The 14,217-nt window shown below is 34.2% G+C and overlaps 1 protein-coding gene across 4 annotated transcripts in view; it reads left to right on the forward strand.

Annotated features, from left to right (window-relative positions):
* The window catches only part of LOC111154891 (TBC1 domain containing kinase), a 207,720-nt gene that overhangs the window by 164,086 nt on the left and 29,417 nt on the right, over positions 1 to 14,217 (forward strand). For 3 of the 4 annotated variants that reach the window (XM_022514848.1, XM_022514839.1, XM_022514856.1), the window contains one exon: positions 10,314 to 10,489. In XM_022514848.1, coding sequence (XP_022370556.1) covers positions 10,314 to 10,489 — 176 coding nt within the window. Of the gene's footprint in view, positions 1 to 6,607; positions 6,654 to 10,313; positions 10,490 to 14,217 lie in introns of those variants that run through there. The other variant, XM_022514864.1, reaches the window with a different exon arrangement.

Below are 14,217 nucleotides of genomic sequence, written 5' to 3' on the forward strand. Positions count from 1 at the left end.
CCAGAATACATGTATCTGAATTAAAGATTATTGTTCAGAAATCCTACAGAAATTAAGTAAAATAAATACTTAGCAAAGAATAGAGTCCAGACAGACTTGATTTAATAGATTTTAAACTTTTATACTTATCAAATAGATATTTGAATTAGTCTAAGGTTACTAACATGTTTGTTTACTTGAATAAATGGTTCCCATTGATTCTAAATGCCCTTATGGTAGTTCTCGCATGAATTTATGTGTATTTCTGAATCTTTTTTAGGTTGTATTCATTTCATTCAGGTTATTTATTTTCCAGTACCAAAAGGTTATTAAAGTTATAATTATATCACAGATTTGTTGGGGAAAAAATCATTTTGATATTCATATTATCATTGAATTAAAATTACAATAGGAAAAATTAGCATATGATATTGAGTTTTATTTTTTACAAAAACAAGGTATATCATCCTGTCTTATTTTGAAGGTCCTCTGTGGCATATTAAAGTTTTCTTGCATATTTCTGATAGAATTATTTCTGTGTTAACCTTTCTATTGCTATTATAATTGGGATATTTTATCATTGTATTCTATTTTCTAGCTATTTTTTAAATACCAGTAGAAAGATTTTACAGGCAGTACTGATTTTTTTAAACAGTTTGGTGTAGCCATTAAGAATATAGCTTCAAATTTTTTAATCCTACCTTTGCCACACCAGCTATGTGACCTGTTTACTTATTATCCATAAAATAGAGATGATGATATTATATAGAATTGTTGAGAGGATTAAATGAGTTAATATATGTAGAACATTGCTGTACATAGTAAGCACCTGTAAGTTTTCACTATTATCATCATTTATTTGATAACGGTAATGTTCTCTCATTGTAATAGTTTTCAATTAGTCAGATTTTCCAGTTATATGTCATCTGCAAATTATGATAATTTTACCTCTCTTTCAATTTTATACACCTTCTATCTTTCTATTATTTATTTACTTCACCTAATTCTCCAGAACAGTGTTAAACAACAGTGATAATAGTATTTTTATCTTACACCTAGATTTAATGGCAATGTTCTAATATTTCATTATCTTTTGGCTTGAGAGATAAATTTCATCGTGGTATACAATTATGCATTCTGATTTAAAATATTATCTTAAAAATATTATCAAATGTCTTTCAGCATGTTGTCCTGATATTCAGTAGGAAGCAAAGATAGCCCATGACTCTTGACTCCTGAGCTTTGTCTTTTTATAATGTTTCAGCTTTTGGAGTCCATTCTAAATCTGGAGTCTGTCATAATTTCTGCTTATGTAAAGGGTATCAATTCTATCAGAAACCTTTAGTTTAAGCCAGAGATTTTTTTTTTTAAGATTTTATTCATTTATTTGACAGAGAGAGATCACAAGTAGGCAGAGAGGCAGGCAGAGAGGGAGAGGGAAGCAGGCTCCCAGCCGAGCAGAGAGCCCAATGTGGGGCTCGATCCCAGGACCCTGAGATCATGACCTGAGCCGAAAGCAGAGGCTTAACCCACTGAGCCACCCAGGTGCCCCAGAGATATTTTATTTTAAAGTCCTTGCTCATGATTGGATGGAAATACTGTAAGAAGTCATGGAATGTGAAATCCTGTGATTTTGAGAGGTATTTGGAAAAAACAAATTAACTAGATTAAAGATCAATGAAAACTTACTGAAAATTCACCAGCCAAAGCTAAAACATAAATTTCAGTTAAATTTAAGATACCAAAAAATTACTTGTATCTTGTTTGACTGGAAAGGAAATAATTATTTCTCGTATTATGTGATAATAAGTAATTTTAAATTACCTTTCCTAAGAGGCTATTACCAACTTGTGTATTTGTATGTCCATTTGTCATTTGTTAGTTAATTCTTGATTCTATGTGGTATTCTTACCATTTATAGTATTATTATCATTTCAATTAAAGTAACCTCATGTTTTTGGTTTTTTTTTTTTAAAGATTTTATTTATTCATTTGACAGAGATCACAAGTAGGCAGAGAGGCAGGCAGAGAGAGAGAGAGGAGGAAGCAGGCTCCCTGCTGAGCCGAGAGCCCAATGCGGGGCTCGATCCCAGGACCCTGGGATCATGACCTGAGCTGAAGGCAGAGGTTTTAACCCACTGAGCCACCCAGGCGCCCCAACCTCATGTGTTTTAATGATAAATTTGTCATTTGATTTTACAATAGAGTATCTATTTTTTTCTATTAAAAAATACTTTTGAACACATTTAGATGGCTGTCATTATGGCCAGACATACCAAAGAATTAAAAAAAATTAATAGGGTATATAATTGTTGAAGTATATCTGCACACTGATAGTCATTATAGTTTTTTGAAGATGTATTTCACCATAAGAAATATTGCCTGTAACTCCTTTATGAAATATTTTTCATTTTCTTAGATAACTTTATATTTTTTATCTTATTTATTTGAGATAGAGCATGAGTGAGGGGGAGAGGCAGAGGGAGGAATAAGCTCTCTGCTGAGCAGAAAGCCTATGCGAGGCTCAATCCCAGGACCCTGAGATCATGACCTGAGCTGAAGGCAGGTGCTTAACTGACTGAGCTAACCAGGTGCCCCAGGTAACTTTTTTTTTTTTTTTTTTTTTTTTAGATTGAGAGAGAAAGCAGAAGGGAGGTGTAAAAGGAGAGGGAGAGAAGCTCTTTTTTTTTTTTTTTTTTAAGATTTTATTTATTTACCTGACAGAGAGAGAGAGACCACAAGTAGGCAGAGAGGCAGGCAGAGAGGGGGAAGCAGGCTCCCCGCAGAGCAGAGAGCCCAACATGGCACTCAATCCCAGGACCCCAAAATCACGACCTGAGCCAGAGGCAGAGGCCCAACCCAATGAGCCACCCAGGCAGGCTCACACTCAGTGGGGCTCGATCTCATGACTCCAAGATCTTGACCTGAGCCAAAATCAAGTCAGGTGCTTAACCCACTGAGCCATCTGGGCTCCCCTTCTTAGATAACTTTTTAACTGTGTATCATTTTGTATTAAGCTAAATGGAGGCTATGAAGACTTTTTTTAAGTTAATACTTTAAAATAGATTATATCTAGAATAAATATTCAGTAATTTATATATCCCATTATTGCTGGTAATTTTGGTTAGTTGTCACTATGACATTTAACAGACTTTCACTATTAAATTCAACAGACTTTTGTTTTATTTATATAGACTTTGTACATCAAGTAATTTTTTAGACTTTCTTCTAAAATTCTGTTCATTTATGCCCAATTTATGTTTCAGAATCTAGAACTCTAGTCAGATCTTAAATGAATTGAAAAATTAGTTTACCCCTGAAATGCTTTTATTTTCTATCAGAAAATATAAAAAAAAATGGGCTCTAACCAATTTAACCTAGAAAGGAACCATTTGAACTTATCAGTTCATATTCCAAAATAAGTATTATATATTATAAACCTAAAGTACATCTCCATGACCCCTGGCATTAGATTGGTTTTGACACTTTCTGAATTCATTAAATTAGAAGTTTGAAATACAGTAAGCATATTATGGGCATTGGTATTTCTGTATCTATATTCTCATAAGAATTATCTTGGATAGTTTGTAGTATGTTAAAATAAATGGTTTGAGATTAGAGACAAATGAGTATCCTTTCTTTATCATAAGATTTTTGAGAGTCTTCTGTCTTCACAGGAAAAACTGATTTCCCTTCACTTGGGACATCTCAATTATATTAAGATAAAAATGGTTGGCTGATGCATGATATTAGCTGAACAACCCACTAGATATTAGTCATGGTAGTAAATGTTAATACCACAAGCACTTTAGAGAGCTCATTTACCTTGTCCTTGGCACAGCAATAAGGATGAGGAAGGCAGTCTGGAAGACTTTCTTCCACAGGAATTTACTGAAGCTTCCAGCCAAAGAGTATTGTTCAGGCATTCATTTGACATGTGTTCATTGTACAGTGAAGAGAATGATGGGGGAATTTCCCAAGTCACAGGGAACACTAAGCAAAAATTGCCGTGCTGATCACTTCAATGAATAAGGAAAAGGGTAAGAATGAAAGAGAAGGGTGATGAAATCAGCAACCTAGTTCGAATGACAGCTGCCTTGACATTAGAGTTTGAGGTGAAAATATCTATTGGACTAACTAAAATACTGTGACCTCTTAGTCATCAGCTGGCTCTACTCCCTGAAGCTCTGCTGCCATTGAAGCTGACCTTAACATCCTATGTGGAATAGCAGCTCAATCACATTCCAGAAGGAAGGTGTCATAAGTTCCACTTTTAGGAGTTCAACTGAGTGAAGCCACTGTCTTCTTTAACTTTCATCTTGTTTACCTCAGCCTGGGAAATTTATCAGGTTCTGGTTTTATTTCAAAAATTATTTCCAAAAAAAAAAAAAAATTATTTCCAGAAGATTTTAGAAGCATTTACAATAGCACCAGCACCACCATCTCCCATACATTGCCTCATTGACCTTGTTTTTCCCTGTAATTCACTGATGTTAGAGTTCTGTTACGGTAACTTCCATCTCTCTGCCTTCACTTCAACCAATGTGAAATATAAAATATTTCCCACCTATCTATGAAATGCTTAAGTTCTCACTCATCTACGTTTGCAAAAGCAAGTCATGCTGTACGAACACTTTACTAAGCCTCCCAATTAGAATCATTGCTGAATCTCTTTAAGTAGAAACTCCTCAGATGTAATTAAGTATTACCTACAGATGCCTAACTTTTGTCCCAAAAGGTAAGTAAAAGTTTTAGGACCCATTGCTGGTTGAAAATCTATCAGAAATAAGGTCCTAGGGTCCTAGAGCTAATAGAAGCATAAGATATCTTCTCCTTTATTTTATACACAAGAAAACTGTGGCCAAGAGAGATGAAATACCTCCAAAATGAAACTACATATAAAAGGAAGAATCACTCTCTTTATAGAAATTTAGCTTACAGGGCGCCTGGGTGGCTCAGTGGGTTAAGGCCTCTCCCTCGGCTCAGGTCATGGTCCCAGGGTCCTGGGATCGAGGCCCGCATCGGGCTCTCTGCTCAGCAGAGAGCCTGCTTCCTCCTCTCTCTCTGACTGCCTCTCTGCCTACTTGTGATCTCTCTCTCTGTCAAATAAATAAATAAAATCTTTAAAAAAAAAAAAAAGATTTCATTCTAAAAAAAAAAAAAAAAAAATTTAGCTTACATGCAATTTTCCAGGAGCACATCTGGGAAAATTTTAAGCAAAAAATCCCTAATCACTGAAAAAATTTCTATCTCTACTCTTCTTTGTGTTTCATATTCATATACATTATCTCTCTTATTTGAGGGAGAAAAAATATTCTATCTAGTGTGAGAGCTATATTACGCAGCTTCCAGAGCGTGACAGTTTTATTTCAAACTCCATTTCAGATACTGTATTTTGTATCTTAGAAATAATAACCCCTCCCTTTTCTCTCTAAAAACATGAAAGAGAAACGGAAACACCAAAATGCCACAGAAACAATTTATTGCTTTAAATATATAGATAAAAATATCTTTGTAGATTGATAATGTTTTCAAAGGTCATTTTTCTTTGTTAAAATTCCTTTGAGAATGATAGTTAATGTCTGCCTGTGCCATTTGTAAAATTCTGTCCCTCTTCATACAAAAGTTCAAAATATCTAACACTATGAAAGCAAGCAGTCTCTTTATTGTAGACATATGCAATAATAAGAATTGATGGGTAGTACCCTAAAAAAATCTCAACTTCAGGTATTTCTAAGCCTTAGTAATAGTTTATATAATTTAATTTTTTTCAGCAGTGTATAGATGTGCCTACTAAAACTAGGATTTTTTTCCTGCCATTTTTCCTTTTTCTTCAAATTGTTTATCTTTTCTCATAACATAAACTATAATTTTTATGTTGATGATTCCAGAAATATAACTATAGCCATGACTTCTCTCAAACACCAGTTTCTATCTCTAACTGCCTTCTCGATGCTTCATCTTTAGTAGACCCTATGCAACCTCGATTTCACATACCCAAGTCAGAACTTTTCTTTACCTTATTTACTATTTGCCACTGTTAACCATCTTTTTTCCCTAATCACCCATATCCAAAATTTAAGAGCCACCATTTACTCATCCCTTTCCTTTCCTTTTTTTTTTTTTTAAGATTTTATTTACCCATTTGAGAGAGAGATTGAGAGAAAGCATGAGAGGAGAGAAGGTCAGAGGGAGAAGCAGACTCCCCGTGGAGCTGGGAGCCCGATGGCAGGACTGAATCCTTAGACTCCAGGATCATGACCTGAGCCAAAGGCAGTCGCTTAACCAACTGAGCCACCCAGGCACCCCTCCTTTATTTTCTCTATATTTTCTCATAGTGTTTTTCATATGTCTTCTTTTTTTTATTTAGCCTTTCATAAATACACCCAAGTTTACTGAGTAGTGACTGGGTTCTAAGCTCTCCACTAGGTAGTGGAAGTAAAAAAACAAACTAGTCTTGCTCCCTGTTTTCACAGAGTTCATGGAATATGGAAGAGACCATCATCAAAATGAGGCAGGGACTGTAAACCTGAGAAATTCTGGTTAGATACTTGTGAACTCAACTGCTAAAAATTCTTTCAAAATGAAAATAGCATCCTGACTAAAATTTCTGCCCCATTTATTCCAGGCTGAATTGAAGAAATAATGGATTTTTAATGAGACTAGCTTTATTCAGCATATCTCCTCGAGGTAAAACCAAAACCCTAGAAATAGAATCAAAACACCTTTCCAATGTGTGTGCTAGAATGTCTTTACACAGAATTTGCGTGAAAACCCCAGTTCTTCACTTGGCCAACTCCTAGTCATCCTTTTTTATTCTCAACCCAAATGTTACCTTTTCAAAGAAGTGTTCCCAAATTGTCTACTTTCTCCTAGACAAATGAATCATTTCTTCTTCTGTATCATGACAGAAACCAAGTTTCAGTGATTTCAGGAGTGAAAGGATAGTAGCTAAACAAGGACTCACCCTTGGAAAGTAATTTTATTATTTATTATATGTTGTTTTAATATATCTTTCACTGTGGATGAGAGAGAATTGGCAAGAAAAAATAGTAGAAAGGGAAAGACTAAAGGAAAATAGAGGAGAGTGGATAAAGCAAACCTCTCAATTTACAATGTCATCATTCTAAATAATCATAAAATTCACTTTCTAACAAGTCTTGCTGGTTGTCATTTTTCCCATCTTTATTTCATCCTCCAAAATACAGCCAAATTAGTCTCCCTGAGATATTGCTGTTAATGTAATACATTTATCCAGCAATCCTACAGTAATTACCTATTTGTTATAGCCTCAAGCTTCTTCATCTTTCAGAGCCTTCATGGTCTGTTCCATACCCACCTATTCATTACTGTTTTCTTCTAATTCCCAACATGAGTGCTCAACTCAGTAAGGGAGTCTAACTCCAAGGTCTGTGGTGGTCTGCCTATAGACCGGGTTTAATTCATAAAGGGCTTTACATGCTATACTAAGGAATTCTGGGTTCATTCTGTCAATGTCTGGAAGCCATTGAGGTGTTTTTAATTATAAAAGTTACATGATCAGATTTTTATCTCAAATCAGTAGGGTTTAGGTAAGTAGAAAAGAGAAGAGTGGTGTGTAAGTGAATAACTCTAAGAGTTCTGAAGTGTGAATGAACAAGGAAATGTTCCATAAATAATTATTGAGTACTTACTAAGTACCACACATTTTAAGTGGGATACATTAATGAACAAAACAAAGATACTTGTTCTTATAGAACTTATAATCAATAGGTGTGAATAAGACAATGTACAGACTAGTCTTACTGACCTGAGGACCCATATCTCTGTCTCTCTCCAATAAATAAATAAAATCTATAAATAAATAAATAAATAGATTTTTGTCTGCTGTCCATAAACAAAGTCCCATGAATTTGAAACCCAGTCACACAGGAAAATCCCAATGTCAATAATACTAAATGAGACAAAAGTACAGAGGTTTTATTTTTATACTTTAAAAATATACTTATATTTTTATTTTTATAAGTAGAAATTGCACAATGAATAGTAAAATTGCATATAAGATTGTCTTAATAGAAGAGAAACTAGGTTCTGTAAATTTTTGGTATTTATTTTCTTCATAAAGCAAAGTAGTACAATTGATTCTAAATCTGATTTATTAATCTCTTAAAATTAATTTGCAGAGGAATTTGCATGTCTTATTAAAGTTCTTCACTGATAGGGGCGCCTGGGTGGCTCAGTGGGTGATCGAAGCCGATGCCTTCAGCTCCGGTCATGATCTCAGGGTCCTGAGATCGAGCCCCACATAGGGCTCTCTGCTCAGCAGGGAGCCTGCTTCCCTTCCCCCTCTCTCTGCCTACTCATGATCTCTATCTGCCAAATAAATAAAATCTTTAAAGTTCTTCACTGATATATACACTCTCAAAAGTTCAGAAAGTTATGAATTTGTCAGTGATTCCTCTCTTCTTCTGCTTTTACCATTACGTGTAACAATTGCTCTTTCCTTTGAGAAACTCCTTATACATGATATATTTGATTGGAACCAATGCCAAGGTCAGATCTTTCTTAAATCAGTTCTTCATAGAGAATACGCTGGTCAAATTCTCTGTCAGATTCTCTTCTTCATCAGGCAGGGCATATACTTCAATCAGACGAAACCTCTGTTTGAAATGCTGCATTCATCACTAAATGACTAAAAGCAGAACTAGGGTAATCAAAAGTTCTTTATTTTATCTTCATAAATGTGCAACTTCGTGTGAAGACTGAGAAAAATACTTACTGAGATTGCAATCTAACAAAAAAGGAGATGGAAGCATTGATTGTAAGGCTAGCTGATTTTAAAGTCCTTTTATCTTTTTGAAGCATTTTTAATTTCAGAATATTTAAGTAGATTTAATTCTTAATATTAAAAAAATAGAATGTCTAATGTCTTACTTTTATTAAGAGCCATAAACCCACAAAGCTTAGCAATTTCCATTCCTATTTAAAAACTAATAAAGTGGGAGAAAATGTGTTTTACCACTGAAGAATTTGTGGCATAGTCAGGGAAACCCAAAGGTTGAGAGCTCAAATTGAAACTACAACCAAAAACAATTTTTTTTTCAAAATAAGTCTGTCTGAATTGCTGGTTACCAGGGGTGGCGGGGGGGAGGGGGGGTGGGCACAGAGGGGTGGAGCACAGGATGGGTTAAATAAGTGATGGGCATTAAGGAGTGCCCTTGTAGTGATGAGCCCTGGGTGTTGTATAGAATTGTTGAATCACTATATTCTACACCTGAAACTAATATTACACTGCATGTTAACTAAGTAGAATTTAAATAAAAGCCTTTAAAAAAGTCTGTCTGATAAATGATCCATATGATTTGCTCTCTCCTGCCTAGAAATTCTAAATTGGAAATTCTAAATGTATCCTACAATGGAACTGTGAAAACAGAGAAAATGAGTAAATGAGATAATAGGCTCAGTTTTGAAAACTTAAGCATATAAATATGTTTTTTCTTTTCAATCCCAGTGTTTTCAATCAAGTGAATTTTGAAAGTTCTTAAATTCTCAAGTTACGGTAAATACGTTTTCAGGAGTGACTACTAGTGCTCCATAAATTTAGTTTGAATTGAGTTGATTTGTATTGCATTGCCTTTTATGGAGGTAGGAAATTTCCTCTCCCTACTAAGTAACGGAGAGAACAGTTATAAACAGCCCTTAGTCTGAATCAGTCTTACACCATATAATAGTCGCATGGACCAAAGCACTTGTTTGATTGTCTGGAGTCTGATTTTAATTCCTTCACAATTAAGATACATTGTCATTTTTGTTTACTATCTAAGAAAGTATTATGTTCCTTGCATTCATCTCTGAAAATCTAATTTCTGCTCAACTATCCATATGGGACATAAATTATGTTATAAAAGTCTAATATGTATATTAGTACCAGGTTCTTTAATTAGTATGTATACTGAGTTACAATGCAATTTCTTATATTACCAGAGTTTTAATTAATGTGAATCACAACAATTGTAATTATACTTGAAGAAAAGTGAAATGTACTTAAAGGAACTGTCTTTAAAGATACACAGTACTCTCATAAAGAAAAGTCAGCCTCATCTTGTTGTATCAAATTTGAGCCAGGAGCTCAAGAACAATGCTTTCCTCTGTGAATAAGTAAACCTCAGTAGTAAGGAATACAGTTACACAGTAGAGTTACACTTTAGTTACACTAAAGTGAGATTCAGTTTCCTGTTCTCCTGTATGCTATAATGATTGATATCAAGAACCTACAAATATTCTATATTGGCTATAGTTTCTTTCTCTCTATAGTATTATTCTCAATATTTGTGTTGTTTGTATATTTTTTTCAGTCAAGAGAATCTATCCCATTAAATGACCTAAAGTCAGAAGTATCACCCCGGATTTCAGCAGAGGACCTGATTGACTTGTGTGAACTCACAGTGACAGGCCATTTCAAAACACCTCCCAAGAAGACAAAGTCCAGTAAACCAAAGCTCCTGGTAGTTGACATCCGGAATAGTGAAGAGTATCCTTTTCACATGTGGTTTTAAATGATGGTACTGCCTTACTCATACTGTTTCCTTTCCATTTTGAGGGTGTAAGGTAAAAACAACATATCTGGGATTCCTCTTAATTCAAATAGCTAAGTAACTCTCAAAGTAGATGTCAGAATAGACTTGCATGATACATAGTAACATTGCATGACCTTAAAATGCTTCCCAAATAACACCAGAATATTGGGACATTTTCTTGGTTTTCGGTTTCTCTAGTGTTCTTGGGGGTATTTGAATCCTTCTTGCTATAGATAAAATTTGGGGGAAAATGAAGAGTATTTAACTGGTCTATTTCATACCCTAGAAAAAGAGATTGATAGATCTCAAATTTGAACTTGTATTTATTATAATTTTCTTAATATTGTCTTTAGAGAATATATTAAAGTATTTTTTACTGACATTTTACTGTTAAATGTACCATAACTTCTTGGGATTTTGCTTGGCATTAAAGTATAAACAGTTACAAAATAGTAGTTTAATCTTTCTGCTTATCTCTTCATCTGATTCTCATGAAGCATGCCTTGATTCTCTATACTCTAGAATCTAGGTAAATGATTTTCAGAAATTTTTAACAGGGTAACTCCTTTTAAAATAAACTCTTTCGGGCGCCTGGGTGGCTCAGTGGGTTAAGCCGCTGCCTTCGGCTCAGGTCATGATCTCAGGGTCCTGGGATCGAGTCCTGCATCAGGCTCTCTGCTCAGCAGGGAGCCTGCTTCCCTCCCTCTCTCTGCCTGCCTCTCTGTCTACCTGTGATCTCTCTCTGTCAAATAAATAAATAAAATCTTAAAAAAAATAAAAATAATAAACTCTTTCTCAGAAATTCATTGTATAAAATATAAATGAATAAGTTTTAAGTGATTTTCTTCATAAGTTATTATTTATATCATTTACTTACTATAAATGAGAGTTATATGAAAATAAGTGTTAATAGATTAGTGGTTTCTTTTATGCTAAAATTGGCATATGAGTTTTCATGTGCCTATTTGCAATCACAATTTTTGAAATGAAACTTTTAAAATGAAATTTAAACTGTACATTAATGAACTCCTGAAGCAATCCATAGAATCTTAGATTACTAAGAATATAGTTTGGGAGCCTGATATTTCAAAGGATACATCCCCACCTTTTTGTTAAAATTTACTACTTTTTATTTTCCCTCACTTGTGAAAGACTTTAAAGCCTAAATGTTTATGTCCCTCGTTGTTAGGTTTTCAGGGATACTGGAAGTTCATTAGCAGAAGAGATGAGTGGATTCCCAAAAGAAGCATTAAATTCCAGTTGGCAGGTCCAGGAACTCCTGCTGTAAAAATTTTTATCTGTTATTTCAAGGGTTTAAAATACATTTAATTTTTTAACTTTTTAGCTTGTTTCTTTTGGTTGAAACTTTAGTCATAGTCTCTCGTAAAACCATCAAAAAGTGCAACATTATACTGCCCGATTTTAATTTTATTTTTTAAAGATTTATTTAATTTAGAGACAGAGAGAGAAGGGAGGGGCAGAGCGAAAGATCTTCAAACGGACTCTCCACTGAGTGTGCCGCCCGAGGTAGTCCTCCATCCCAGGACCCATGAGATCACAACCTGAGCCAAAACCAAGAGTCAGATACTCAACTGACTGAGCCATCCAGGCTCCACATCCTGTTTTAATTTTAAAGATTACTTCTAAAATAATTAAATAGCTTATATACACACCACTTACTTCCTTTCAAATAATTTAAAAAGCTAGTTGAAATTTTAAAATACACACAATATGAGAGTGACATTCAGTCCAAAGTTTTTCATACCTCATAGGCTGGTTTTTAAGTTGCTACTCTCTTTTATTTTCTTCAGGATAAATATAAATAGAACACCAAAAAGCAGAGCAGCTAGCCTGATCATTGTTCTCTGATGAGTATGGGTGAGTTGCCTAATATAGGAATGCCTTTATGTCATCTGACAATACCTGGCTCATAGTTGTAACTGGATAGAGACCTGGGTTGATTGTTTTAGTCTTTATAATCACAGGTCGAATGAAGAGAATCAGTAGTGCTTTGTGCTATTTTGGGGAAGTCCTGAGGGAATGAAGAAAGAAAAATAAAGTCACCTGTCATTTATAATCCTCCCAAAGGACCCAAATTGTGAAATTCTCTAAGCCCCCTTTTGAAAGCCTACTTTAAAACCAAAGTGTTCTTAAGTTGTGTTATTTATCCTCACAACTTTCCTAAGTTGTGGGGTTTTTTTTCCAGTATCCTCTTATCTTATCCCATAGCTGCTTTGTCTCACCTCTAAATACCAACTATTGGCCCCTGTGTATCAATCACAGTGCTTTGAGGAGAACCACAAGCTAAGCTCTTCCAAGAGTCATTGGGTGTCATTAGGTCTTTTCTAGCACCAAGAACACAGTGAAGAATGGAGAGCTGTGGGTTCTAAGAATCCTTTTCAGTGAAGTATCCAAACTACCTGCCTATGGCCTTCCAAGGCTAAAAAACCTTTATAATCTCTAATGATGCATTTGATTACATTATGAGGAAATAAGTAACATTTTTTTCTACTAATCTTAAATTCTGTTCTCAAGGAATTAAAGGCAAGGGAAAAGTGTGTTTCATGGTAATTAAGAGATTCATTAATTTAGTACTTCAAATTAATATATTAGAATGTGGTGGTTGATTTTATTTAGATGTCATCATTAATAGCAACCAATAAATAGCGTTTGTTATATTGATGTATGTTTCCTCCAAACCCACTTTGTTGACTTTTTAATCATGAATAGTGTTGAATTTTATCAAATGCTTTTTCTGCATCTCTTGAGAAGATCATATGATTTTTATCCTTCGTTTTGTTGATGTAGTGTATCATGTTGATTGATTTGCGATTATTGAATGACCCTTGCATTCCCAGACTAAATCTCACTTGAGAAAATGGAACTATTTTGAATATTGGAAAGCAAAGTTAGAATATTTTGAGGGAATCATGTTAGAAAGGCTTTTTTCTACCAAATGACTTACTTTAATGCCTTAAAAATATTCTTCTATTGGGGCACCTGGGTGGCTCAGTCAGTTAAGCATCTGACTCTTGATTTCGGCTCAGGTCATGATCTCATGGATTGTGAGATCAAGCCCCCCACAGGGCTCCACATTCAGCTCCTCAGGAAGTCTGCTTGAGATTCTCTCCCTCTGCCCTCCCCCGAAACATTTGTGCTTGCTTTCTCATTCTCTCCCCTTCCCTCTCTCCCTCTCTATTATAAAAAAATTTTTTTTTAAAATTCTTCTGTTAATTTTTCTCAAAAACTATCATTAGATTCTGGTGTTTTAAAACTTAACCTATTAAGTTTTAAATTAAGAAAGCCTATTATATTCCTTATAATATTTTTTAAAGGAATTATTTTTGTAGAGTAGTTCTTAATTCTGACCAAGGTAAATATTTACAATTAAACTCTGGGATTTATGTGACTTTATCTCTCTGTTTATTAAATTAATAAGTATTTAATACTAGTGTACTTTTAAAATAATTTAATTTTTCCTTGCCAAAAAAATGTAGTACTATACAGTAGAGAGAAAAACAAAAAACAACAAAGAAACTCTAACACCTTTTCCTTCTTCCAAAGAAAGTAAGTTATTTTTGAAGTGTCATCTATAATATTTTTCAAATTGTTTATAATCTCTGTATATAATTTTTATCCTCTATTTTGTTTTTATAATAAGATCATTTAGACAGGAAAATTT

The sequence above is a fragment of the Enhydra lutris genome, unplaced genomic scaffold (genome assembly GCF_002288905.1).
Source record: "Enhydra lutris kenyoni isolate GAN:26980312 unplaced genomic scaffold, ASM228890v2 scaffoldscaffold3, whole genome shotgun sequence".
NCBI lineage: Eukaryota > Metazoa > Chordata > Mammalia > Carnivora > Mustelidae > Enhydra > Enhydra lutris.